This window comes from Globicephala melas, chromosome 6, assembly GCF_963455315.2.
Source record: "Globicephala melas chromosome 6, mGloMel1.2, whole genome shotgun sequence".
NCBI lineage: Eukaryota > Metazoa > Chordata > Mammalia > Artiodactyla > Delphinidae > Globicephala > Globicephala melas.
In genome coordinates, this window is record NC_083319.1 from 69,949,028 (window position 1) to 69,974,496 (window position 25,469).

A 25,469-nucleotide genomic window follows, 5' to 3' on the forward strand; every position below is an offset into this window, starting at 1 on the left:
TGAGCAGTGATATAATTCTCTCTTCTCACACATCCTCTGTCAAAATCTGATATCTTATCAGGAACACCTAAGGCCAATTGGGAAAGGATTGTTACCTAAGTGTTTCCAAAAAAATTTTAAGATAATTTTGGCCATAGAGTTTGCATGCTGATGGATGCTGTGCTTTTTGCAGGGGAGGATAGGAGAGCTGGAGTTGCAGTTAAAACATGGAAAAGAAGGACCTGAGGAGGTGCAATACAAAAAAAGCACAGCCTGGCTCTGGTAAGGGGATGGCTTTCTGTGCTCATTATTTGTTATGGGAAATGAACTGTGAGGGAGAAGGTGACCACTTTAAAGGCTTTAATGTTGGAATTTTAACCTCTGTATGAGCCTGAAGGGCAAAGGGCTGAAGATGTGATAGGTGTATTTTCTATTTCCTCCCCAGATCAAAGAAGGAGCACTTTATTCATGGTTTTTAAATATTTTTATTGTTTTCTAAAGCAGTGTGGAAATGGTTTGTTTTTCCCTTTTTCCCTATAATTGATTGTTTTATATGCTTTTGAATGAAAATTGCGTTTTTCCCACTCATTTAGTCAAGGAATACCCTTCCACTCCCCTGCTCCTCCCTCCCCAAGACATCTTCATTATTAGGAGCAATTTTACCATGTCAAGGCTTTAATTTCTTTGGCAGATGTCCCCCAGTGAATTCCCACTATATTATCTAGAAATGTGTAAGTGCTGGCACATTAAAAGCAATTTAAATTGTTACATGGGTTGTGATGAATACCTTGTCAGATTAATGTTGCAGCAGCCTAAATCTAAGTAAAGTGCCCAGAATCTAAATAGCTTTTCCTGTAGCCACAGGTTTCTTTAATATAAAAATCTGTTCAAAGGTTACTTGGTTTCAGTTTTTTATTTACTAACAATTGGCATATGTAGAAAAGCAGAAGCTGTGTGTGTGTGCGCATGCGCACATGTACACATGTACAGTTAACTAATTCTATTCTAAGTTACATTTCCTAGATTCATTTAAAAAATAGCAATGCAGTTTAAAACGTTATGACATTGGATTTAAGATTAGAGATTAAGAATTTGGATTTCGCTTCCTATTTTCCTTTACACATAGTTTTAATTTCATCTTCTGAAAATGATAATTTGGGGAGTGGTCTGTTAGCAATACTCTTCCAAATATACATGGTGACATATGGAATGGAGGATGTGAGAGAGAGATGGAAGTCAAGGATAACTCCAAGATTTTGACTGTGAATAACTAAAAGTATGGAGTTCCCATTTACTAAGATGGGGAAAACTATAGAAAAGCAGGTCTGTCTAAGGTAGAAATCAGGTTTGAGACTTGCTAAGCCTGAGATACCTAATTAGATCTGCACTTTGGAGATATCAAGTGGGTTGTTGACTATGAGTCTAGAGGTCAGGGGTAAGGTCAGGGCTGGTTATATAAATTTGGGAATCATCATCATATCGACTGCATTTAAAATCACAATGCTGGATGAAATCATCTGGGGAATGAGTAAAGATAGAGAAAAGGTCAGAGGAGTGAGCCCTGGAGCACTTCAACATTTAGAAATGGGGGACATGATGAGGGAGCCAGTAAAGCAGATGGAAGATTAGCGTTGTAGGAAGAAAACCAAGATAGAATGGAATCGTAAAAGCCACCTTAAAAGCTGAAGGAAGAAAGTGTTTCAAGAAAGGAGCAACCGATTGTGTCAGATGCTGCTCTGAGACTACAGAAGATGGAGACTGAGAGCTGAGCATTAGATTTGGCCTCTTGAAAGTCAACTGGTGACCATGAAGGAGCTGTTTTGTAGGAAGAAAAGCCAAATTATAGAAGGGTCTAGAGAGTGGAAAGAGATAAACTGGAGTCATAAGTATAAGCTACTCTTCTAAATGAGTTCTGTTGTGTGAGAAGCAGTGGAATGGGGCAGTAGCGGCTTCTTTTTTTAAGATGGTAGATATTATAGTGTGTTCACAAGCTAAGGGGAGTAATACAAGTGGAGAAGGAAAAATTGGTGATGCAGCAGAGAGAAGGGAGAGTAGGTAAGAGGAGGGAACTAACGGAGGGTGTGGCTCTACCTAGAAGTACAGGCAAGTCATCATCTGTCAATATTTCACGTTGACCAGTAAAAGAATACACTGAATACACTATACTCCATTTAGGAAGACCAAGATTGGACAATACGTTTTAGAGAAATTTACTGTCAAATGGTTTTATAAAGTACAAGTTTAAGGAGCAGTTTGCAGCTATCTGAAAAACTTGGTTCTTAAGAATGACTCATTCTCAAAGAGTGCTGAATAGCTAAGATTTTATTATATTTCAAATGCAAATACAGTTATATTTGCAAAACTTTTATGATAGTTATAAAAACTTTGAATTTATGAAACTCAAAATGTACAGTGAACATGTTATGATATCATCTTTGGAATATAAATTTGGCAGTCAATGATTGTTTTTCACTTTATCTCAAGACTCTTATATGAAAAAAACTGTGAATATTTTAATTGAACATACCTTCCTTTAAATCCACAAATGTAAGTATTTTCTTTTAGTTCAATTTTATAACAAACATTTGTCTTTTTATTGAGGTATGATTGACATATAATATTATATCAGTTTCACGTATACCATAGCAAACATTTTAAATTTTATTTTGCATACATACATAGTGAAAATTCTATTATCTACAATTTGAAAGCAGTAAATTGCTGTTTTGGTGAGCTCTTGTGCAGAAAAGAGAGAATGTTTTAGTCAGTTCAGGCTGCTATAACAAAAATACCATAGACCAGATGGCTTAAACAACAGAATTTATTTCCTACAGTTATGGAGGCTGGGAAACCCTTGATCAAGGTGACAGCAGACCTGGTGCTGGTGCGGGCCTGCTTCCTAAGTTTGCAGATGGCTGCCTTCTCCTTGTAGCTTCACATGGCAGAGAGCAGAGAGAAAGCAAGCTCTCTGGTCTCTCTTCTCTCTTCTTTTAAGGACACTAATCACATTCATGAGGGCCCCACCCTCATGACCTCCCAAAGGCCCCACCTCCAAATACCATACATTCAGAGTTAAGGTTTCAACGTGTGAATTTGGGGCAGCAGGACACAAACATTCAGTCCATCACAGAGAATAATATAAAGGACACTTGTATACCCAGCACTCAGTTTAAGAGATGACACCATGAAAACACTGCCTACACATTAGTTGCATTCACCTCCTTCCCTGCCTCTACTAAGTAACCTAAGGACTAGGAAGATGAAACTGTCTTGGAAATGAAGCCCTTATTACCGTTCTTTCACCTTACACTAAAATTCTACATGGAAGTTTTAAGATCTGGAGTCATTGCCAGAGGTTCTTATTAATTGATGAATAAGCAAAAAGATTGGTTTCTTGCTCTACTATAAACTCTCATACCTATTTTCCATCTGTATCACAGGGTTCGAGACATGTTGACTGATGAGGTCACCAAAGCAGCTGCAAAGTAAGATCCATTTATTCTCTTACCAGGAATTTTCTATAAATAGTTTTCTTCCTCACAGTTACGAACAGTTTCTCCTTTTCTGGCATTTCATTACTTTAAGGATTTAAAGGACTTTTCAGTTATTTTTTAAAAAATCAGTTGTTATCCTTTCTCATATTCAGTTAATTCTTACTACATGTCTTTCTGTGAAAATACGGAGGAACCAGTACAGGCACATAACTTTACATCAGAGTAGTGCCCATGCTGTACACCTAACAAAATGCCCTGTGCTTTGGCTTAGATTTAAAGGATTGTGATTTAGTACAGGGGAGAAAAAATCTTTGCTAATGTGAATTATGTCTATTTTACAAACAGATGATTAAATCTCAACTGTGAACCAGTAAATAATTTAACGTAGTACCTCCTTTTTTTCTCCTGGTGTTATTGGGCCCAGGGTAGCTAAATATTGAATTTTTTAATACTAAAAACTAATGTGAAGACCCAGTAAAAAAGCAGTTTCCATCATATCCTTATGGTTGTTTTAACAAAAATAACTTGAGTGTTGCTATCTTGAGGCTTTTTATTTATCTTAATCCAACTCTTACTAAGAAAATTATACCTTAGTGAACTTGCTTGATCAGTCTCTTCAGGTCCCTTTGTTAGCAAGCTGCCTAATTGTTCCTGGTAGTAAGTTACATACGCTTCTCCTTTTCACTATTAGCCTTAGCTTGCTGCTGTTTGACTTCCTTTCTTCTTATTCACCAAATAATATAGATATACCTTTGACCCAGAGAATTTCATACGTATTGAAAGTCTATATTATCTAGAAATATTTAACTACAGTTTATTTTTCTCATGTCCTAGAACCTTCTGTAGCTACACAGATTTCGCCTAAAAAACAAAACCCAAAAAACACCATCTACCTTAGAATTCGCTTTCCACCAGCAATTTCTTAAGCAGGTACTTCGCTCTAAAACCTGATCTCAATACCTGATCACTACTCAGCCTCATGTCTTCTGAATATAGTGGTAATCCTCCCCTACACTCAATTCCGTGGGAGGCAGTGGGAAATATCTGTTGACAAAATGAAAACTAAAGTACAGAGAGGCTTTGATAGGGACTCATTTGTGTCTGTTTACCTAGTTTGGTGAATTGCAGACACAGTGGGAGAGCACTCAGCGCTTATCGGAGGGGAGGAGGTGCTGGGATGGGGGGCTGCCTTTGGCCTTTACCTTTCATAGTTTGTTTTATTATGTAGTCTGCTTAGCTCCTGTTAAAAACAGTGCTCTGACACTTGCAACAAAAGCTCAAATGCTGAAGAAACTAGCAGCTTTCTATTAAAACAAACTGTAATTTTGCCTCTCCAGTAGTTTTGGCAGATTCCATTCTAAAATTTTAGTTCACCAAGACTTTAATCTTAGATTTGCAAAGCATCATTTCATGACTAATACCTAAAAAGAGTGTGTTCACATTCTCAGTGGTATGGAGTAAAAATAATTTATGTTCTCATGGTGTTACCTTTTCATCAAAAATTTCCCAGTATTTTATAGACCTTATCTTATTAAAGCAATCCTGACAATACTAGGCATGACAGCAAGTGAGCAGGAGATAGTTAAGGTCCAGAGGCTGAGAGATTAATGATAGAGTGGAAGAAAAAAATCAGTCTGCTGCCTTCTCTTTACTTTTTCCCACTGACTTGCTCCAATCTTGTGAGGACCGCATCGCCATCTCCTGCCAGCTTAGCCTTCTATTCCTTGGACCATGGCTGCCACAGGCTACTTTGGGCCAATGTAGGGCTTATTTTGTTCTGAGGCATAAATTAAATGTAGGAAGTAAAACACTAGTCACAGCATTAGACTGATTTGCTCATTTGAGAGCATTTTTAAAAGCATCAGGGATAGGACTAAGGGAGAATCAGAACACAGATAAAACCTGATGATTGATGTAAATTTATTTTCATTGTTAATAATTAAATAGATTTGAACCTGAAGATAAAAATCCCCAAAGGCTTGGGTCACTTTACTAATATGTAATGTAATACTTTGTCCCTAAGAAAGCATCATGGTAGCTCATCCTTCCTTGAGCTTTTTAATTAGGTTAATGGCATCTGTTTGTTTCAAAGGACAATTTAATTAAAATGTCAGTGGTGTTGCCTAGATAAATACTGCACTGATGCTGACATGTTATTATGCAAATTAATCACTGCTGCTTGACTGGTAGGGGATAGTTATGTGATCAACAAGGTGAAGAGTTTTTGCTGAACCTATTCTAGAGTTTCACCTGGCCAGTTCCTCCTTGAATTTGTCTCACTGTGTATGTATGGAGTGTCTTCTCTCCATAACTCACTGCAAGGCAAGTGGGGAATGAAGAGATGTTCAAGAGCTAGTCACCGGTGGGAGGGAGACGCAGGAGGGAGAAGCTATGGGGAGACATGTATATGTATAGCTGATTCACTTTGTTATAAAGCAGAAACTAGCACACCATTGTAAAGCAATTATACTCCAATAAAGATGTTAAAAAAAAAAAAGAGAGCTAGTCTCCGTACCTTTATGAAATGTGTAACTTGGCCTAAGCATGCATTGTGACTGTGGGCTAGTTTTTCCTATTCAAAGATTAATGTCCAAATATGCATTTAGTCTGCATCCAAAGATCTAATTACCAGTGACTTTAAATACATTTTACCCCATTTTACAAGAACAATACATGCTCAGGAATGTCAAGACCAGAGAAACTTTTGAAATACAGTGATTTGGGGTACTGTTTTAAAACTGAGGCTAAATTTTCTTTCAGAATTTCAGGGTTAAAAAGACACTTTTTATGTCATCTTGACTAATATTCTTGTTTTAAAAGATTTTGATACCCAATTTCTAGTGACCATCTAAGAATTTCTCCAGGGTGATAAATTCACTGAGAATTTAAAACTTTTTAAAATCTTACTGCGGGGATTCGTGCCCATTTTGTAGCAGAACAGGCTTCAAGGTATTCTCAGTTAAAGGAAAGGGAGAATATTAAAATAAAGGATTTTCTTTTTTTTTTTGCGGTGCGCGGGCCTCTCACTGTTGTGGCCTCTCCCGTTGCGGAGCACAGGCTCCGGACGCGCAGGCTCAGCGGCCATGGCTCACGGGCCCAGCCGCTCCGCGGCATGTGGGATCCTCCCGGACTGGGGCACGAACCCGTGTCCCCTGCATCGGCAGGCGGACCCTCAACCACTGCACCACCAAAAAAAAGATAAATAAATAAAGGGTTTAATTTTGATTTTGTTAAATGATTTTCTGGCTAGGGCACCCGGGCGTGCCCACATCTTGCCTTGCTTCCTGGGATTTTAATGTAAGCTATAGGAGTTCCCAGTAATCCTCACTGCAAAACTGCTTCAACCTCAAGGCTTCCTTTCTGTTTTCTCCCCCTGCCCCATCCCTCAGTGTAAATATTGTTGTCTTATCAATGTATGATAGGCGTCATGGAGGAATGATCTAAGAAGAGATGAACAAAATGATCAAGAGTGCAGAGCAAGCCTTCACTGAGCTTAATCACCCGAGAGTAGGAGAGAGAAGGAAGGAAGGAAGGAATGGATGGATTGATAGAACTTGATAATGGCAAGTCCTGAGTTCCATTCTTACCAAATGGAAACAAAAATGCAAGAACACAGGTGTATACTAACCTTTTGATACTCACTAACTCACATGTTCAGTCATGACTGTGGCCTAGGGCTGGAGACACGAGGCTTGCATGGGGAGCAGGGCTGGAAATCTTCCTCATCCCGCCCATCTGCTCTATTCCTGCGCCAGGGTAAGCAAGGGAGTAGTTCTTGGATGTACACACTCATTAAAGTTCAGGTCTCAAGTCTAGGTTTGGGGAAGGATTCTCTGCATTTCTGGGAACCCACAATTGTAGAACTCCCTGAGAACTGAACTATCCGATGGTAAGGGTGCTGTGTTGTCTGAGTTCTGTTACAATGAAGTCCGCAAGCCAAGAGCATCTCATCAGTGTCCCACTGGGGATTTTATTCTATAGGCTTACTTTGGAATTATGGAATAATACTAAATGTACATTTTCCAGTGGTAAGTGTATTTAAAAGATTCAGTTTTCTTCATACCAAATTCATAAGTCAAACTTAATATTTTATTGCCAATATTAGAAAACTACCATTTGAGTGATATAAAAAGATAACTCTCTATGCAAATAGTCTAAAAACAAGCTTTTTTTGCATCTTATCTAGGGTTTCTGAATTATGTTACAGACTGACTTTAAGGTTGCTGGCTTTGGCATATTAAGAGAAAGAAGGGGAAAATGATAATGACGGAGGAAAGCCGCCAGCGTGTCGAGTTGCTGTTAAAGTATGCCATCTGAAGTGGTTCACTAGAAGCTGATTCCACACACCAGTGCTTTAGAAAAGCCAGGGGCCAGTTGCATTCTGCTGGGCTTATTCACACAACTGTCCTTCGCCATGTTTCCAAAACAAATCAGTACATTTTTATATTGGCCAAAGATGACACCGAAGAAGATGGCTTGGGAAATGTAAGGTCTAATGATGAAATAAAAATTTTAGGAAGAAGAAGCTTAGATGTATGAGCTTATTAGATTTTTTAGGTTACCCAAAGCATAATGACCATACATTTATAAGAAGAGTTAAAAATCAGCACTAGTGTCAGAAGGAGGAAAGAAGCTGCTGGCATCAGGGAACCAACAGACCTGTGTTTACAAGGCTCTGTGAAGGGATGGAAGTGCTTTTGACCTCATCTGCCCTCCCTATAATATCACCTTCTCTTCTCCCAGTTAATGCCCCCAAATCCTCTCTTGGAATTTTTTTCTTTTTAAACAGAGACAGCCCAGTGGTCAAAGGCAACGCGCTGTTAGCCTTAAGCAGCCTTGCTGTCGTCGTTTCCAAACATGAAGCCAGCCTCTCCTCAGACTCTGAGGGTGTCCTGGAGGTGAGTTAAGGGTGATTAGAACCAGTTGACCTTTGGTTGTGTAACGTGTGAAAAGTGAGACTTCTCCTGAAGCCTGGCCCTGAATTTAGGAGGTTACAGTCATTGGCTGTGCTACCCTATGCATCTTTATACCGTAAGCTTAAGTGTCCTCTAAAACACTTTTCTTTGCTGCTTTTCTGTTTTGCTCTCTCCATCACAGTTAAGTGGTCATTTCCATTTGAAGGTACCAATTTTATGCAACAGGGCTTGTCTTTTTGTGATTACATCATGGTAACCAATCTTAGGAGGTTAACTAGGCTTACTGAAAGTGAACAATGATGTCAAAAAAATGATAAATAAGCAGTGTTTACTGACTGAAAAAAATTGCACTTTGCATTTTAATTGTAGATGTCAGTGACAAAGTGCCTATTCATTTTTTGCAAGGCATTTATTTCTTAATTAAACATGTGGCAAGCTGGCCAATGTTCATTTCCAATGTACTTTTTCAGATAATTCATATCTGTCAAAATAAAAAGGCATGGATTTATTCTTCTTTTAAGCCCCGTTTTCTGGTAGCTATCATTATCTGGAGACAGTATAGTCAAGTGGTTAAAAAACACAGGCTTTGGAGTAGGAGAGTCCTAGATTTAAATCCTAATACTTGCATTTACTAGCTCTCTGGCTTACTGTTGGTAACCTCACCTTTCAGAGCCTATTTCCCCATCTGTAAAATGGGGATAACAATACTTACCAGATAGGGTTATTGTTAGGATTAAATGAAGTAATATATGAAAGGCACAGTGGCTGGTAAATAGTCAGTAATAGTAACTATTATCATCAGCATCATCACTTCTTGCTGCAAAAAATTGGGCTTTATTCAATGCTATTCAGCCTATCTCTGTCCCCACAGAGTGCCCGATGGACCATTTGTATTCTTTTTTCATGGTAGGGTTTTTTGGTGGGTTCTTTTTGGGCAAGAAGCCAACTCTAATTTAAATTAAAAAGGAACTAGAAGAATAAGGAATCTGGAATCCCATGGAATTGAAGGCAAAGCTTAAAAACTGAGTTGGAAAAAAAAAAAAAAAAACTGAGTTGAGAGAAGAACAGGAGGCAAGTTGGGGAGTCCACACACAGGTACTGATGAACCATTTCAGCAGACCACCCCTACTGGGATGGATCGGCTATAGTCATTTACTGTCTTTGCCTCACTCACTTAAGATTCGGAATCCCATGGGTCCCATGCCTACACCTTCAGCAGGGTAGGATGAGTAGCTTGATTGAGCATTTAACCAAGCTTTAAATCGTGGAGGAGGGAATTCCCCAAAGGGTGCTCTTACCAATAAACAAGAGAATAATGCTGTGTGGCAAAAGCTACAAATGTGTATTACATGTGGGGAAGGGAAGGAGGCCAAGGAATTATCGCATGAAGGATAAAAATGTAGTTAGTTACCATATGAAAATTTACCTTTAAGCCCAGAATCTTATTTTAATAATGAGAAAGATGAAAATTTTTTAGAGTGGAAATGTTTCATATCTTTGAAAGAGCCGTGGAATACTTTAGCAGAGGCAACATGCTAGGTAGACCTACACCCTAAAAAGTAAACATGCCTTCCTAGGATCCCTTCGTTTTGGTGTTATTTATGTCAGACTACCAGTTGTACAGGTCATTTGCCCCAGTAATAACTGGAGGTCTAGCTCAGAGTTTGAGCTCCAGGCCCTTCTATTCTTTATTCCCACAACCTTTGTCCTGTGATGTGGCACACAGTACACAAAACATTGAGAAGCCTCACAAGCCAAAGATGGGGCTTTGCTTTTATTCTTGATAACCTTGCCTTTGGCTATTACTCAATATAAACTCAAGATGTCATTATTTGATTAAAGTTGAAGTTTTCAAACTTCGTTCAAATCTGCATTTGACCAACAACTAAAGATCTTAAGAAGAAGGTCTTGTCTGATTCAAGGAATTAATTCCAAGGTTTCTTAACACCGCATCGACCTTTGTAGTTTGCACCATGTGAGTTAATGAATGTTTTTCGACATCCATGGTCATGAATGATTTTTTTTTCTTTATTTTTTTGGCTGTGTCAGGTCTTAGTTGTGGGGCATGGGCTCTTCGTTGTGGCGTGCGGGTTTTTTCTCTCTCTAGTTGTGTCGCGTGGGCTCCAGAGCACGTAGGCTCTGTAGTTTGCGACACGTGGGCCCTCTCGTTGAGGCGCGCGAGCTCAGTAGTTGTCACGCACGCAGACTTAGTTGCCCTGCTGCATGTGGGATCTTAGTTCCCCGACCAGGGATCGAACTGTGTCCCCTGCGTTGGAAGGTGGATTCTTTACCGTTGGACCACTGGGGAAGTCCCTCAAGAATGATTTTTTTTTTTTTTTTAAACCAAGTTCTCTTTTTACTGAGCTGGGTTTTGTTGTTGTCATTGTTTTGTTTTTTGCATTCTCTTTCCTCTTCTTTTCCAAACTGAAGATCATTTATGTTTTCTTACTTACTTGGCTAGGCAAATGTGATGATTCTTGAGTGATAAGTATAGTGATAGTAAGCAGAAATGCTAGAGATGGTAAAAACATTTTGTCAGCTGCTTTATTGAAATGACAAGTCAGAAATGAGAAAGTTTGAGTTGGTTTCTCTGCACGTCTCTCCCTTTAACCACCATGTTACCCTCACTGAACACGGGAGAGCTCTAAGGAGCTCCCAGGTCTGTTCTGTTTTGCAGCCCTCATCCTCTCACATCTGCTAAGTCTTGTATGAAAGGTAAGTCTTATTCACATTGGGGCACAGGTGAGGATGTGTATTTGTCAAATACCTATCTACTTCATGCAGTCCTGGCAGGTGAAGTTTAGTTTTTAATAACAGCACTTCATTCTTTCATACAGAAGGAGGTTGTACCCTGGTTCTAGAAATAAAGTTTAGGTTTTTTCTTTTTTCCCATTATCATTTCATGTTTCCCTTCATCTGCAGGTTCAACCTAATTTCCTTTCAATGGAAGTGTGGGTTTCCATGGTGTTTGATACTCTTCTGGTCATTGTCGATAGCCATTACCAGCCCAGAGGACAACTTTTCTCCTGCTTTTATTATGTAAGTTCGAGAAATAAAAAATGGTTAGAAAACTCAAGCGTTGATTCTTATATCAATTGTTCATGTGAAATCCATAATATAGTGTAAGTCTTAGCCTTAGCTATACATTAGATATAAGTCTCTGCCTTGGCTGTACATTAGAGTCACCTGGGGAACTTTAAATATATATATATACATATTGAAAAAAGAAATACTGATGTATAGGCCTCACCTCTGATGTAATTGCTTGGGAATGGGTCCTGGGTATCAGCATTTTGGAAGCTTTCTAAGTTATTCTGATGTGTAATCAGAGTCAAGCGCTACAGTTGTAGTAACATAAACGTTGGCTGAAGACGGAGGACCGTGAGTTTCTGGTCTTAGTGCTTTTCATTGCAGAGTATGTGACCAGGGGAAGTTCAGTTAATCTGTCTGGACCACTGTGTCCTTGTTTATAAAATGAGGTGATTGAGCAATATTAACTACAGTGATTGTAGCCCCAGCTTCACCTCTTATTAGTTTTGTGACTGTTGACCTGACACTTAACCTATCATCTTATTTTCCCTTCCTGTAAAATGAAGGTAAAAATGAATGCTTTGCCAACTTTGTAGAAGATTGTGAGGATCAAATTATGTAATCTACAGGAAAATGTTTTGAAAATGTGAAATGCTCTATAAATACAAAGTAATATTGTTGATCATAAAAAAGCACCTGTTACTTAGTCATTCTCTTTCTTCATGCTTATATGCTAAGATCTGAAGCAAATTGAAAACACACTTTGTTGGTTTAGGTTTCATTTCCCCTTTATTGGCTGTAGTGAATGCTTTATTTCTGTATCTGCATGGAATTATTTTGGTTCTGCCTTATCACTATCCATTGCTTAGGGAATTATAGGGATCATGGGACAATCAGCTGAGTGGCAGAGGATTACAGTTGATTTGAATTAAAATATAGCACAAGTCCTGAACTGTTGCTAAGATCACGATTTTAGCCTGAAACTTCATTGCCTTAGGTCTTCTTTGTACAACATTTTGTGTGCCTCTGTCCTCCTGCCCTTAGGAGGACCTGGTATGTATCCATCTGGGGCTTAGGGTCTGGAACTAGATTTTTTTACTATACTTGAGGACAAAAAATGACTTACTAGATAACGTAGAATTAAATTGGAAGGTAGATTTTGCTCAAACAAGTACTTTGTTTACGATGATTTGTTTTCTGTCAGAAGTTTTCTTATTTCTTTAATGATGGATGAAAACCTTGTTAACTTATATGGAGGTCTTTGCAGTAGCTGTCTGGTTCAGATATTCAGCAGGACAGGATATTGTATTAGACTTCTAATAGCGCTGCTTAGTTCTTGCAATCCAATAAGAATAATGTCTTTACTAGCCAGCTCGGGGTTGCCTCTTACCTTTGTGATTCTTGCATTATTATACTTTTTCAAAGCCCTGTTTCGAAAGCTACTTTCTTTATTTCCCTTGTCTTAGCAGCTGGGTCATTTTGAGTAGTATCGTCGTTGTAATAGTGCTATATTAACTTAAAGAATCCCTTAGTTCATGTTGCTTTTTATCCTTAAAGTACTAAAGCTTAGAGAGCAAACGAGTATAGAATTAAAAACACTTTTTAATGTGTTTTGACTGCAAGGGACAACACGGCCTTTATGGTGTGTCTGAAAATTTGAAGTGGGTAATACTGAGGAATGATAAACGGTCTTTCTTCCCCACTTGAGACATATTTATAAATTATATAATGTCTGGTGGAGCTCTCTAACACAGGACTCTCGTAGAAACTGTTCACATTCAGCTGCCCTGTCATTTTATTAGGGTTGTTATTCATTTCTTTTCCCGTAATTACATATAGGAAAGGAGCATATAGAGCTCTCCGTTTCATTTTGAATAGCTGGTTATTGCTTTGTAACCAGAGGCTTTTAGGATTTCAACTTCCTTTTTAATTAAAAGGAATTAACCCCCTGTAGGAAATAATCCATCTACTGGGAAGCGTTCCCACCAAAAATTTTGGGAGATCTGCCAATAGATCCCTGTGCCAAACTTACACTTATCCCTCTGTAACTAAACTTGAGCTGCCCTCACCCTAACCCCTTTTCTTTTCTCTCCGAGAAAACTCCTGGCTTTCTGGACATTTATGATGTGGCTTGCTGGTTTCTGCAAGCTTGGATAGCTTCACTTGGGGTTTCTCATTATATACACATGTAGGCTTTGAAAACACTGATATTGTTTCAGGCTTTATAGTGAGGGAATTCACACCCTTTAAAAGGAGACACTTGTAACTTGGTTTTTCAAATTTAAAAGGGTATTATTAGTCAGCCGATTGCTTAGTAGCGAATTGTTTTACTAAGAGTAAGAAGGTAACCCGTAGGTAAACACAGAAATAGATTTATTAAAAAAATTTTTTTTTTTGGGTGGCAAGGGTGGATTTAGGAGAAGCTTGCACTGTTGTATAGCGCTTTTGTGATAGGTGTGCGTCCTTCATGTTTTAAACAAAAGGCCAACCCCCTGTTTTCTTTCTTTGGCATGTCCTAGAAATCCTATTCTGGTGAAAACACAGCTAGTGCCATTGCACGTTCTGCGGCCGCCACGGCTTTGTCTCTCCTTGTGCCAGTTTTCATTATCTCTTGCAAAGAGAAGGTTGAGGAAATCCTGAACATGCTGACTGCCAGGTTACCTGGGAAACCAAGTGCTGATGAGTCTCAAGCCGTGCAAATCCACATGGGCCTTGCTTTGGGGATGTTTCTCTCTCGCTTGTGTGAGGAGAAACTCAGGTACAGTTTATTAAAATATTCCTGTTTTTCCTCTTTGTGACTTAGGTGGAGGATTTGTCCCTCTCTCTCCCCCCATCCCCCGACGCTCGCGCTCTCTCTCTCTCTCTCTCTCTCTCCCCCCCCCCCCCACACACACACACACATTATATCTGAGCAATTTGTGGTGCTCCACTTTTTGAGATGTGCAGCTTGATCCTTTATTCTCCTTTATGAATGAATTTCTCTCTCTAAAATACCATCACATAGACATTAATGTGTTTTAAGGGTTCCTCTTTTTAAAGTGATTGATTACTTGAAAATCATTTCATGCTTAGATGAAAGCCATGTGTAATAGACATGAGGAAAGTCTAATCATATGGTGCTATAAATTTTAAAAAGCTTCTTTTTTTCCCTCTGGTTTATAAGGGTGAAAGTAATTACTTTTTCTTTGTTGAAATCACTATAAAATGGGAGGAAAAGATCGGGGTACCCCTGTGCCTGAGGGTGCGGGAATCACTGAATCACCTGAGAACTGCATGTACCCAGTTTTAAATATTGCTTTTATCCTGCGCCCTGGCTACATTTTCGTAATCCTTAAAGAGTCTTAATCTCTGCATATTATACTGTGTGCTTTATTCAGTTTGATTGCTCATTTTTAGACTGCTAGCTTTACTCTTGAATGGAGCTAATAGAATATCAAAGACCCAGGTGGAAAATTCCACTAAGTGGGAAAGTTTCCTGGTGCACGGATCTACTTTAGTTTTGTTGCTCGTTATATTTATTCTTTATTTTATTACCGATCTTAGAATTTTATATATCCAGATTGATTGTACTGTGGTACAACACGAGTATTTGGGGATCATGAATATTTAGATGTCACTGATTTGGAATTTCAGCCCATTTTCCTGCATTGGAAATAGTAGGGATTGTGGGGAGAGGCATTCTGTTCTGATGTTAGCTGTCCTTAAGCTTCCCTAGTTGGCAGAAATTGTCTGTCCAAAAGCAAGAAATGGTGTTGATGTGGGTAAATTGGGTGATATTATGCTATATTTAGATTTCTGTTTGAAACCAGTGGTTAAGTTTACATTTGTAATTTACATAGTTTTGTGCAAACATCCATATGTGAAACCTTTATGAGAACTGCTATTGATCTAGGGAAATACTGTATTTCAGATGATCATTTTCAGCCCTTGGAAACATCTGTTGGATGATTTGGGAAGATTGGCTTAGTCTTTGTGATCATAAATGAAACATTTCCAGAATATTCATTTTGTTCTATTCACCAGTATTAGTATACACAGGCCTGGTTCTGGACGTGAACAAAAAGCTGCCCTTTGCATGTGAATTGACTGTTACATGTCTTGTGTGTGGGACAGAACACAAAGTATTTTTATAGACTTAAAACGTGAAAGTGATTTTTTTTTTCCCCTTTGCTTCTATGCTACAAATGGCGGTCTCTTCACCATCTGTGTTCATGTTCTTTCTTCAGTATCTTTTCAAGCTACTTGTTTTACAACTAAAAATGAGCCATGGCAGTTTAATTCCAGGCAACTCATTTCATCCTATCCTGGCTCTGGCTCCCTTCTTCCTTAGTTTAGGAGGAGATGCCGCTGGTTTTAGGGCTTGACAAGCTTACATTTGTGGTTAATTTAATTATGCTACCTGGAGAAACCTATGGTGATTCCCCTAAAGCATCCTTTCTGGTTCCTAGATTGCCTTCCACCCCTATCTACCCTACTTGACTTTGCACCTGCAGGAAACCCTGGGGAAGGACACCAGGAAGCTCTTCCTGAGGCGGCCTGCCCACAGAATAACTGCAGATTTTAACTTTGCCATAATGATCCTGTATTTGATAGCATTCTCCTTCTGCCTGGTGTGTTAGTACTGCAGCCATTAATATAATTATTCATGGTTCCCACCTTCCTAATTTCATAGAGCAGAGGAATCTGAAATATTTGCCTTTTAGTACTAATAAATATTTTACTAGATAATGACAGTCTCACCAGATAATGACATTTTTGGAGAAAATTTCTATTTTTCTAAGATTAAAGTAAGTGTTTTGAGGGCTACTAACTCTGAATAATCAATGACATCAAATAAGTAGCCCAAAGTGGCCCCTTAGGAGAATAGGATCAGGAAAATATCCTGGTATCAAGAATGAAAAATCACTTTGTAGCAAAGAATTTTGACATTCAATCCATCTTTCTTTTTATTTTCTTATCTTTTGCTGAGGCTTATGAAAAATCTCCTGAATTTAAATTCCAGTCTAGAATTTATTCAGAAAAGTATATTATTCCAAAGCTTGCTTCTGTCATAACTCCCAGAGGATACTAGTAGGATCTCTTTAGCATTTGTTTAGGATATTTAAGTACATTTTACTCCAGAGAACAACTATAATAGGACTTATTTAGTTAAAGCTGTTAAAATTGTGTGTACCTGTGTGCATGTTTTCTCATTGCAAAATGTACTCCTTCACCTCAGGCAAAACCACTATAGTCTTGGTTGGAGAAGATATTATTTAAAGTGCGCTCTGTTTGGCTGGCATTCCTGGGGCTGCATTCCACTCAGCATGGTCTGAGGCAACAGCAGGAGAGCTGACATGTAGGGACCCCTTGATAATAAAGTGTCGGTGATGAAGCCCACAACTCTGCCTGAAAAAACAGATGTAGACCTACCTTTTAAGTTTTATTTTACTCTAAAAGTCATAGTTCTCACCAAGACAATTACAAAAACCACATCAATTACTGTATAAAGGCAGAAAAATATAGGGCTGGGTTTTACCCCCCTTTAAAAAAAAAAAAAGAATAGAACTGAAAACTTCCATATTTGAGACATGAAATCAGAAGTTATAGCCTTTGCAAGAAAGATTTGGAATGATTATTGATATCAGCTTAATGGATTAGTAAATATTCTGAAGAAAATCACCTTAGCATTCCTAGAAATAATTTTTTGGAATTCTGAGCTTTGTTCTTATTTTTCAGTGATTTTAAAATTTGAATGAACTGAGAAAATGCAAAAGTAGCAGTTTTAGGGTTTATTGGTTTGCAAGTGATTATAATGTACAGAAACCCAATTATTGAATAAATTCTCTGACTCAGTTTCTCTGTCTACAAAATATGTGTGAATCATCAATATTGTTATTTGCTACTTTTATATATTTTTTAAAGAAATGCATTTTCAATAAAATATTGAGAGCAAAATATTACATAGTAAATATTTTGGACAGTTGAATGATTTTAAATAATTCATTTTTCCCTCTTGGTCTTTACCCAGTGATATATCTGGCCAACAGATGAACCTTCTTCTGATGAAGTCTTTGGATGCCCTGGAAAATTGCTGCTTTGACACTAGTCTTGAATACAAGTATGTTGATTCCGTTCCTTCTCTGATACTCAGAGATTGGTTCTTTCTTTGCCATAAATTTTACATTCTATGGTGAAATATTTGTAGGACCCGGTCTTGAATTCCTTTGTGTAGAGATTTCAGTAGTAATAAAAAAAATCTGTAATTAAAGCTTACTTGTTCTGAAACCCATGTTTCAGAAATAGGCGGTTTGTTTCCATACAAAGCAACAAATGTCATTTTGTGGCTGTCATTAAGTTACCCATACCTTAGATTCTGTCTTGTACTTTACCATATGAGGCATCTATCTGGGGACTTGTATGTATGACAACCTTTTTAAAATCTGTTGAAAATATTCTTTCAATTTGATTTGACTAAGAGAGTCTTTGACTCATGATTTGGATTTCCCTATGAAATCCAATGTCAGAGGAATCAAAATAGAAACAAGCAGAGGTTACACCAGAGGTTCCCAACCTCCTCAATATTAGTAGATCCCTTCTCCCCGCAAACTTCATGCTTTTAAAATATTTTGTCTGTTAAACTAAATATCTTGAGTTAATTTATTTTCTCATTCCAGTCATGAAAAACAACAAAAACAAAAAGGAATAATCAGAAAATACAAAACAAAATGGTGTTAAACATACTCATTTAGTGAGACATTGAATGTTTTAACTCATCCATGTGGCTTGTGTGGTGGGAAAACATATTGTTTTATTAGGCCTTCTGAAATATTGACACCATTGAGAACCTGGATTGTACCTTTTTGGATTTCCCTATGTTTTGGAACTTGAGGTTTGGATCTTCTGGGGTTGAAGTTACTAGGAAACTCAACAGAGTATAAGCACTAACCTCCAATTTATTAACTCATTTACTTCATGCTATTATGGGCACTGTTCAAATATGAGTTAAATCAGTGTTTACAAAAAAAATCAGTGTTTAAATTTCTGGCCTTTAGGAACTTATGATCTAAAGTTACGTTCATGGATGTAGCCTGTTAAGTTCAGACTAACAAAAGCATAAATGGTAGAAGTACTGCAAGTATCATGTATTTCATCATGTGTAAATAAAGTCAGATCTTCACTTCGTAGGTGGTAGTTATGAGATCTTTCACATGCAGGCTAAGGTTGGATAAGAATGCTTGAAACACACTCACTTTATCACACTTTAAAGTTGAACACGTCAGAGATGAAATGACGTGTTAAGAGTGTGGTTTTGAGTATGGGCAAAGAGAGTTCGGTGGCATGATTCAAGTCTCTTAAATTTAGAAAATGATTAATGGAAGGGATAGGGTCATTTAACTGTTCAGGGGGCCGGTGAAGAGTTGAGTTTTTTGAGCCTAATTCATGTGTTGGTGGTGCTGCCTTTTACAGCCAAGGAGTAAGGTAAGTTTCTGTCCTTTCCTGTCCCCTCTCCCCATCTTCCTTCTTTCTCCTGCCTTCCCACAAAGGTGTCCAACATATCTGTAGCTCAGGGTATTATAAAGCTGGGGAGAAAATAGTGATTAACATGCTGCACACTTTCAGCCAGCTGGAACAATCAGGAGTGACTCTCACGTACCAGCTCCATGAGTTTGCAGGAAGGTTGTTTGAGTGAAGGGAGGGCCACGCGGATAACTGAATTATCCAAAGTATGGGCATTTATGCATTTACAACCTTCATATGTCTAAGCATATGTAACTTTAAAATTAACTTTTTATATTAACAAGGTTCTTGTTTCTTCATTCTTACCTTCTTTCTTGATTCTTACCTTCTTAATAAACATGTGTTTGGGAGAAGGAAAGGTGGGCCTCCATAGGGTATTGAGCCTGCAGATTCAAGTAGAATAGGGTCATCAGAAATTTCCTGTCCATTTAGTAAAATCTTGCTTGCCTTTCAGTGCCAATTAAAAGCCCAGGTCCTTCAAGAAACCCTCCCTCTATTCTCTCCAAACTGTGTTTTTCCTAGTTAATGAAGTTTAGTATTTTGTCATTGCTAATGCTTTGTGGGTGTCCACACTTAGGTAGGTCTCTCGTTGGTTTTGGGTTCCACTAATACTTACTGAGCAGCGCCGTATTTTGCTAGGCCTTTTCACATCCGCTTCTCATGTAATTAAGCCCTGATTACAACCTAAATATTGATACTAAAGCAGGAGTCACCATCACTTCAGTTTACAGATGAAGAACGTGAGTCTAAAATAGGAGACTGGTTCAAGGTCACACACTAAGTGGCAGAGCCAGGAGAGAAACCTAGGTAGTCTGACTTCAAAACCAGCTTGCTTTCTCTTGCTTAGCACAGCATGGAGAACACATTTCAGTAGAAAGAAAGCAGTTTGACACTTGACAGTGTGGTGTTGATTATTTTTTCTGACATGTGGATGTTGTCTATCATTGAAAGCAGAAGAGAGATTCTAACTAGGCCCAGACCTGGTTCATAGCATAAAGTATTCCCCCATCCAATGAGCTTGCAGGAGTCCAGGGCAGTCCTCTCTCACCTGAAATATCGGAGGCGTTACCCAAAGGTAGTTAATAGATCTGGGAGCGTGCTATCTCGAGTGATAGAATTCACCCAGAGCAAATTTACCACGCTTCCTTGGTTTAATGGATGTGTCCCTGCTGAGAGAACCGAGCACCTGGTGTGGTGTTTGGGGTCCTATCACTTACATTTTGCTGCCATCTAGTGGTACGTATTACACCATTCCAGTCTTCACAGCCATAACTAGTCATGTTATCCATCAATGACCTGAGCATTGGTTAATTACTGTTGAGCTTTTACAAATATGATAACATTTGTATAGCACTTTGTAAAGGGCAAAGCACTATACAAATGTTAGCTGTTATTAGAACTAATTATTAGATGGCCTAGTACTTAATCTGCAGAATAGCCTACAATAAACTAGGGAATTGAAGATTCATCTCCTGTTAATTTTAGAAAAATATATCATGTCCCAGTTGATATAGCAACACACATATCGGAATTATGAGCATAGCTTTTAAGACTCAGAATTTCCTTTGCCAGTGATATTTTAATACACTTGGATAAGAGATTCAAATAAGTAATGACATAATGGGGCATATCATCCTCTTTATCATTTGTTAGTATTCTTCTAGGAGATTTACGTTAGCAATTCCCAAACCTCAATTTTATATCTAACACAATTTATTTCATCTGTTCAGGACACCAACACTTAAGTCCTTTTTGTTTTCAGTGGACAGAAAGATGTGAAAGCTATCTCTGCCCAAGTTATTCTTGGTTTAGGGCTGGTAGAACAGTGAAGCTAGAATGAGGGAAATGTGTAGAAATGCTGAACTAAGCACCTAGAAGAATCTTTAAGACTTAGGACAAAAGATACACACATTAAAATGTAGAAGATTTGGAAGTCAGCAGGGAACATCAGGAATGAAGCTTGAGGACTACCTTCTTGGTACATGCTGGAACAAATGAGACAAAGTAGAAGGAAACAGTTCAGATGGTCAATAGATGCACACAATCTAACGTATTTTTGTTGGCACCCATATGTACTTAGTTAGACTATATATTCGTATATCATAACAGTCAGCTAATAACCAAATGAATAGAATCGTTAGTGACTGTTAACCTTGCCCAAGAATAATTCTGCTGTGATATTTTTTAGGTAAATGTAAACTAGAAACCGGGATGTCTTTTTCTAGACCTTTGTGCCCATGTGCCTTGAGATGGTGAAAGAGGAGCTTCAGTCCAGGGGATAGAGATTTTTGTGTGCCCAGATAGCCAGAAAAGCAAGACCTGTCTATTATTTGAAGAAGATGAACCCCAGTAGTTAAGTGAGCTTTGAGAAGAATCTTTTTGCCTCATAAACCTGACACCTCTTTCTTAAATTAGTCAGGCAAAAAATAGAAATCGAGTTTTCTTGATTGAATCTTGGATGATATATTCAGTGAATTTTACCACTCATAAATTTTGCCTCCAACTGAACATGAAAATCAAGCCTTGGGTTTTTTTGGGGAGGGGTTCCCCCCTATAGATTTTTCTCTCCACTTTAGATTCTCTTGAAACTAAAGAGAATTTGGTCAGTTCTTCAGCGTTCAGTAAATGTTGGTTGAATGCCTCTCCCTGTCAAGCAGTGTTACTAGGTGCCACAAATACTGTAGTGAGGAAAAAACAGAAAAGGTACCTACCCTCATGGAGCTTGCAAGCTAGTGAAGGATGTGGTCAGTAATCAAATCAGCTCCCAGATAATCTTCATCAGAGTGTATCATTAAAATTGTCTGAAGTAAATTAGTACAAGGTACTATGGGAAAATATTAAGGAGGTTCCCTGCTGGGCCAGGGCAGGTATCCCTGAGGAAGTAACATTTGAAATCCTAAGCATAAATAGCAGTTACATAATTAAAGAGGGAGCAAAAGTTAAATTTTAAAGTATTAAATGATATTTGTCTAACTATATCTTTGGTCTGATTTCAAGTTTTCATATGCATCAATATAGAAAGATGGCCAAAAAAAACCTTTCCTGTAGAGTCTAAATGAAAACAAAGACTTTAAATCCATTCTAATCAGCAGCAGCCTTTCCTCTTTCAGAAATGTGATTTGTCTCAAAAGCACACAGTGTTCAGATGTTAGATGCTGATTTAACTCATTGAAATATGCATTATGCTAGTTGACCTGGTTGTTAAGTTCCTGTAAGCAGGAACAGCAGTTCTGCCTGACTTGGATTAGTGCTGCAGTAGCTTCCTGACAAAGGATTTTCTAATGCCAGATCGTTGTGCAATAGAACCTAGGAAAACACACCTGAGACATGTTGCCTTCTCATAATCATTCCATCATGGCATCACACAGGGTGCCGGGAGGGGCCTGGGTTTGGCAGTTGGAACAGAAGGTTGGAAATGAAAAAACCCAGTCTTCTGTCCATGCTCTGCTGGAAACTCTCTGCATGACCTTGAGCAAATCCTGTAGCCTTTCCATCCTCTTGGGCATCTCTTATCGGATGTGGAAGCTCCGCTGGCACAGAGGTGTCAGGGGAAGTAACTAACATGTTCAGGAAACTATGTGAAGGTCTTGACGCCAGCCAAAGCGATAGATGCTATATAAGAGCAAAATGACATAACATACGGGCATTGAAATATGTTATTGGAGAAATGCCCTGGAATGTCTTCTTAAGCAGTAGATATCAGGAAGAGAGGCAAGCCAAACCAGAGTGAGGATGATTTCTGAAAAAGTCAGCATTTCCTCAACTTGAAAAACAACAATGATGATAAAAACTTTCTGAAAAGAGTAAAAAATTACCCCCAAGCCACATTTATCTTATCACACGAACTAGAAGTTTTCTGGGAGAACAATTCTTTTCTTTAAATGGATATGTATTCTTTCAGGAGAACTGGGGCACAAAGCCCAAGATTCCAATTGAATTGTCACATGGGGTAACTTTTGACAAGCCTGTCATTTGTCCATTTTCTCTTCTGACCCAGTGGTACTCGGAGGGATCAGAGGGGAGAAGAGGATTAATGTCATTGTGCACAGACAAATACACAGTTTCTTTGAGACAGAAATTCCACTTGTTGAAGTTGACTAGGAAACATGAAGCACTTAGCAGTACCTCGTAATTATGCCTTGCATTTATCTGCCCCTCCTCCCCCCGTTATTAATCAGATGGCCTCAGCTCATATCCTGAAATTTAGGCTTTTCTGTCTTTATGCAGTTAATCATAGTGCACTCAGCATGATTGGGGGGGGCAGTCAGTGGAGAGAGGACCATGGCATTTCTCTAAGTGCAGAGATAGAACTGGTTTGACTAATTTTTACGCCTCCTTCTCTTACAGAGTTTGTCAAACTATTTCATGTATTTATTTGTTTTCTCCATTGGGTACATAGCACTGGCATGGGCCACGGACACATTTTGATTGGGGGGGGGGGCGTTGGTCATGGAATACACCTGTACACCAGGCAGCAGAATTAGAATCCAGCCATCTTACCTCGGGTTGTAGAGCACTGGTAACTCCCATGATAAGTGAAGAGCAATGGCATGGATTTCTTACTATTTTCACTCCTCATCTTTTTTTGGCATCCAAGCACGGGCTGTGTACTGGGAGTTGGACTTGTCCTGTCCCTCATGAGCCACAGCAGCCGAACAGAGTCGCGAGTTCACGTGGCAGCCTCGCTTCGGAAGCTCTCCGTGTACCTAGATGACAGCGGGGGCCAGAGCAGAACCTTTCAGGAGGTAGGAGACCAACGTTCCAGTTTCCTTCCCTCTGCTGGCTTTTGTTTTCCTCTTGCTGCTTATTTTCTACTTCTCCTGTTTTGGTAACTCTGAAATTAAATCCTTCCTCAATTTCAGCTGGGCTAAGGAGAAAATCTGAGTGGCAAACAACCTACATTAGATCATAAGGTTTTCAAATAGTGCAGCTATTTAAATCAAGTTAGACTTACATGTGGCATATAAGAGCCTTTAGTGAATACAAAAACCTGACTCAGTATCACTAGAAGGCAGTTTCTAAGAAGAGCTGCAATTTCTGGAGGAAGGTTAAATGGAGATTTTTTAGAATTAGCCTCCATCCAAGTATAACTTTAAGAAATGGCCAGGAATAAGCTTAAGAAACTGAGGATCGAAAAGGCATTTGATTTTTTTTAATGTCAGTTAAGCATGAAAAATTATTGAGGAAATTCCCTTCACCACACTTAATGAAAAGATTTTTCTGTGATGGTGTAAAAATATGCAGAATTGGGATCCTGGGCTCTGGTCTGTGTGTTGACTGGGTCGAGCAGGACATCTGAGGCCTGTGTGTCTGTGAGCCCAGGTGAAGCCGCGCCGCTGCAGGGCTCTTCTCTCTGGGAGGAGCCTGGGCCGACCTCTTGGCCTCACTAGATTCTCCGTCTCATTAGAGCAGATCCTATTTTCCCCCGGCCTGCCCACGAGCTATTGATGAGCACATAATGGCTGCTGTGTTTCCCTGCTCAGCTCCTCTGCTTTCAGCAATAGGACTTGTTGAATCAGTGAATTTCTTTGGGGCACAGAGGGTTGCAGTTTTGTTCTAAGACATGCACCACATTTCCATTTTTAAAGCAGTGCAGAGCACAGTTGGAAAGTACTTTTTTTTTTTAAGCCGAAGGAGAAAATGTTACAACCACGGAGCAATTTGATTAATAAATGAAAGCAAGGTTTTTATAATTGATGCATCTGTCTGCCTTGATGGTTTGATTTAGAAGGCCTCGAGCAAGCAATTTCGGTTGTTCCTCCCCTCTGATTTTTATTATCCAATTTCTACCTTAGAAACTGCCTCTTTTTTTCATGCTGTTATCAATCAGTGTGAGGAGTTGAACATTTCTACTTTGTCTTAACAGCATCTTTGTGAGGAAGGGATTCATCATGAAAATGCAAGGTAGCAGGGAGGGATGAATAACCTTGATTTCGACAAAATGGAAGCTCAGATAGTTGGAGTGACTTGCTTAAAGTTACTTAGCCAGTCAGTGGTCAATTTGGGATATACACTCAAGTATTGTTTCTACTCCCAACATTTAAAAAAAATTTATAATTTGTTCATTTATTCATCTATTTATTTATTCATTTGCTTATTAAAATCACACTCGTGCTCTGAAGTGAGTAGTATTATCCCTATTTTACACAATTTATCCGACTCTAAAACCCACCTTTCTCGTCCGTCATGCTCCACTACTTCTACTAGGGAATCTTCATGTAGCAGCGTTTCACTGCTTTTGAATTTCCTCTCCAGTTTGGCCTTGGATCAGAGCACATGGCCATTAGTAGTATCCACTGGTGATGAAAATCTACTTCTACTGTTGAGGGAACTTTTTGATTTAGCGTCTAAAGACCCAGGTTTGAATCTCGCCTCTGTCACTTGCTAGCTATGTGTAATTGAGCCTCGAAGATTTTATCCAGAAAGTAGCCATAATGACCCCCATCTCATAATATTGTTATGAAATATAAGTTAGGCAGCAAAACAATGCCCCGTCTATAGTGGGTATACTCGAATCCAAACCTTATGCCAGGGATAAGTTTGACAAAAT

At 38.7% G+C, this 25,469-nt stretch overlaps 1 protein-coding gene across 3 annotated transcripts in view; it reads left to right on the forward strand.

Moving 5' to 3' along the window:
• FOCAD (focadhesin) overlaps positions 1-25,469 on the forward strand; it is a 313,294-nt gene that overhangs the window by 231,926 nt on the left and 55,899 nt on the right. For all 3 annotated transcript variants that reach the window (XR_009564338.1, XM_030840606.2, XM_060300979.2), the window contains exons 23-29: positions 173-261; positions 3,420-3,464; positions 8,263-8,371; positions 11,312-11,428; positions 13,939-14,177; positions 17,430-17,519; positions 23,517-23,664. Coding sequence is in view for 2 of the 3 variants with exons in the window: in XM_030840606.2 (XP_030696466.1) it covers positions 173-261; positions 3,420-3,464; positions 8,263-8,371; positions 11,312-11,428; positions 13,939-14,177; positions 17,430-17,519; positions 23,517-23,664 (837 nt within the window). In the remaining variant the exon portion in view is untranslated. The remainder of the gene's footprint in view (positions 1-172; positions 262-3,419; positions 3,465-8,262; positions 8,372-11,311; positions 11,429-13,938; positions 14,178-17,429; positions 17,520-23,516; positions 23,665-25,469) is intronic.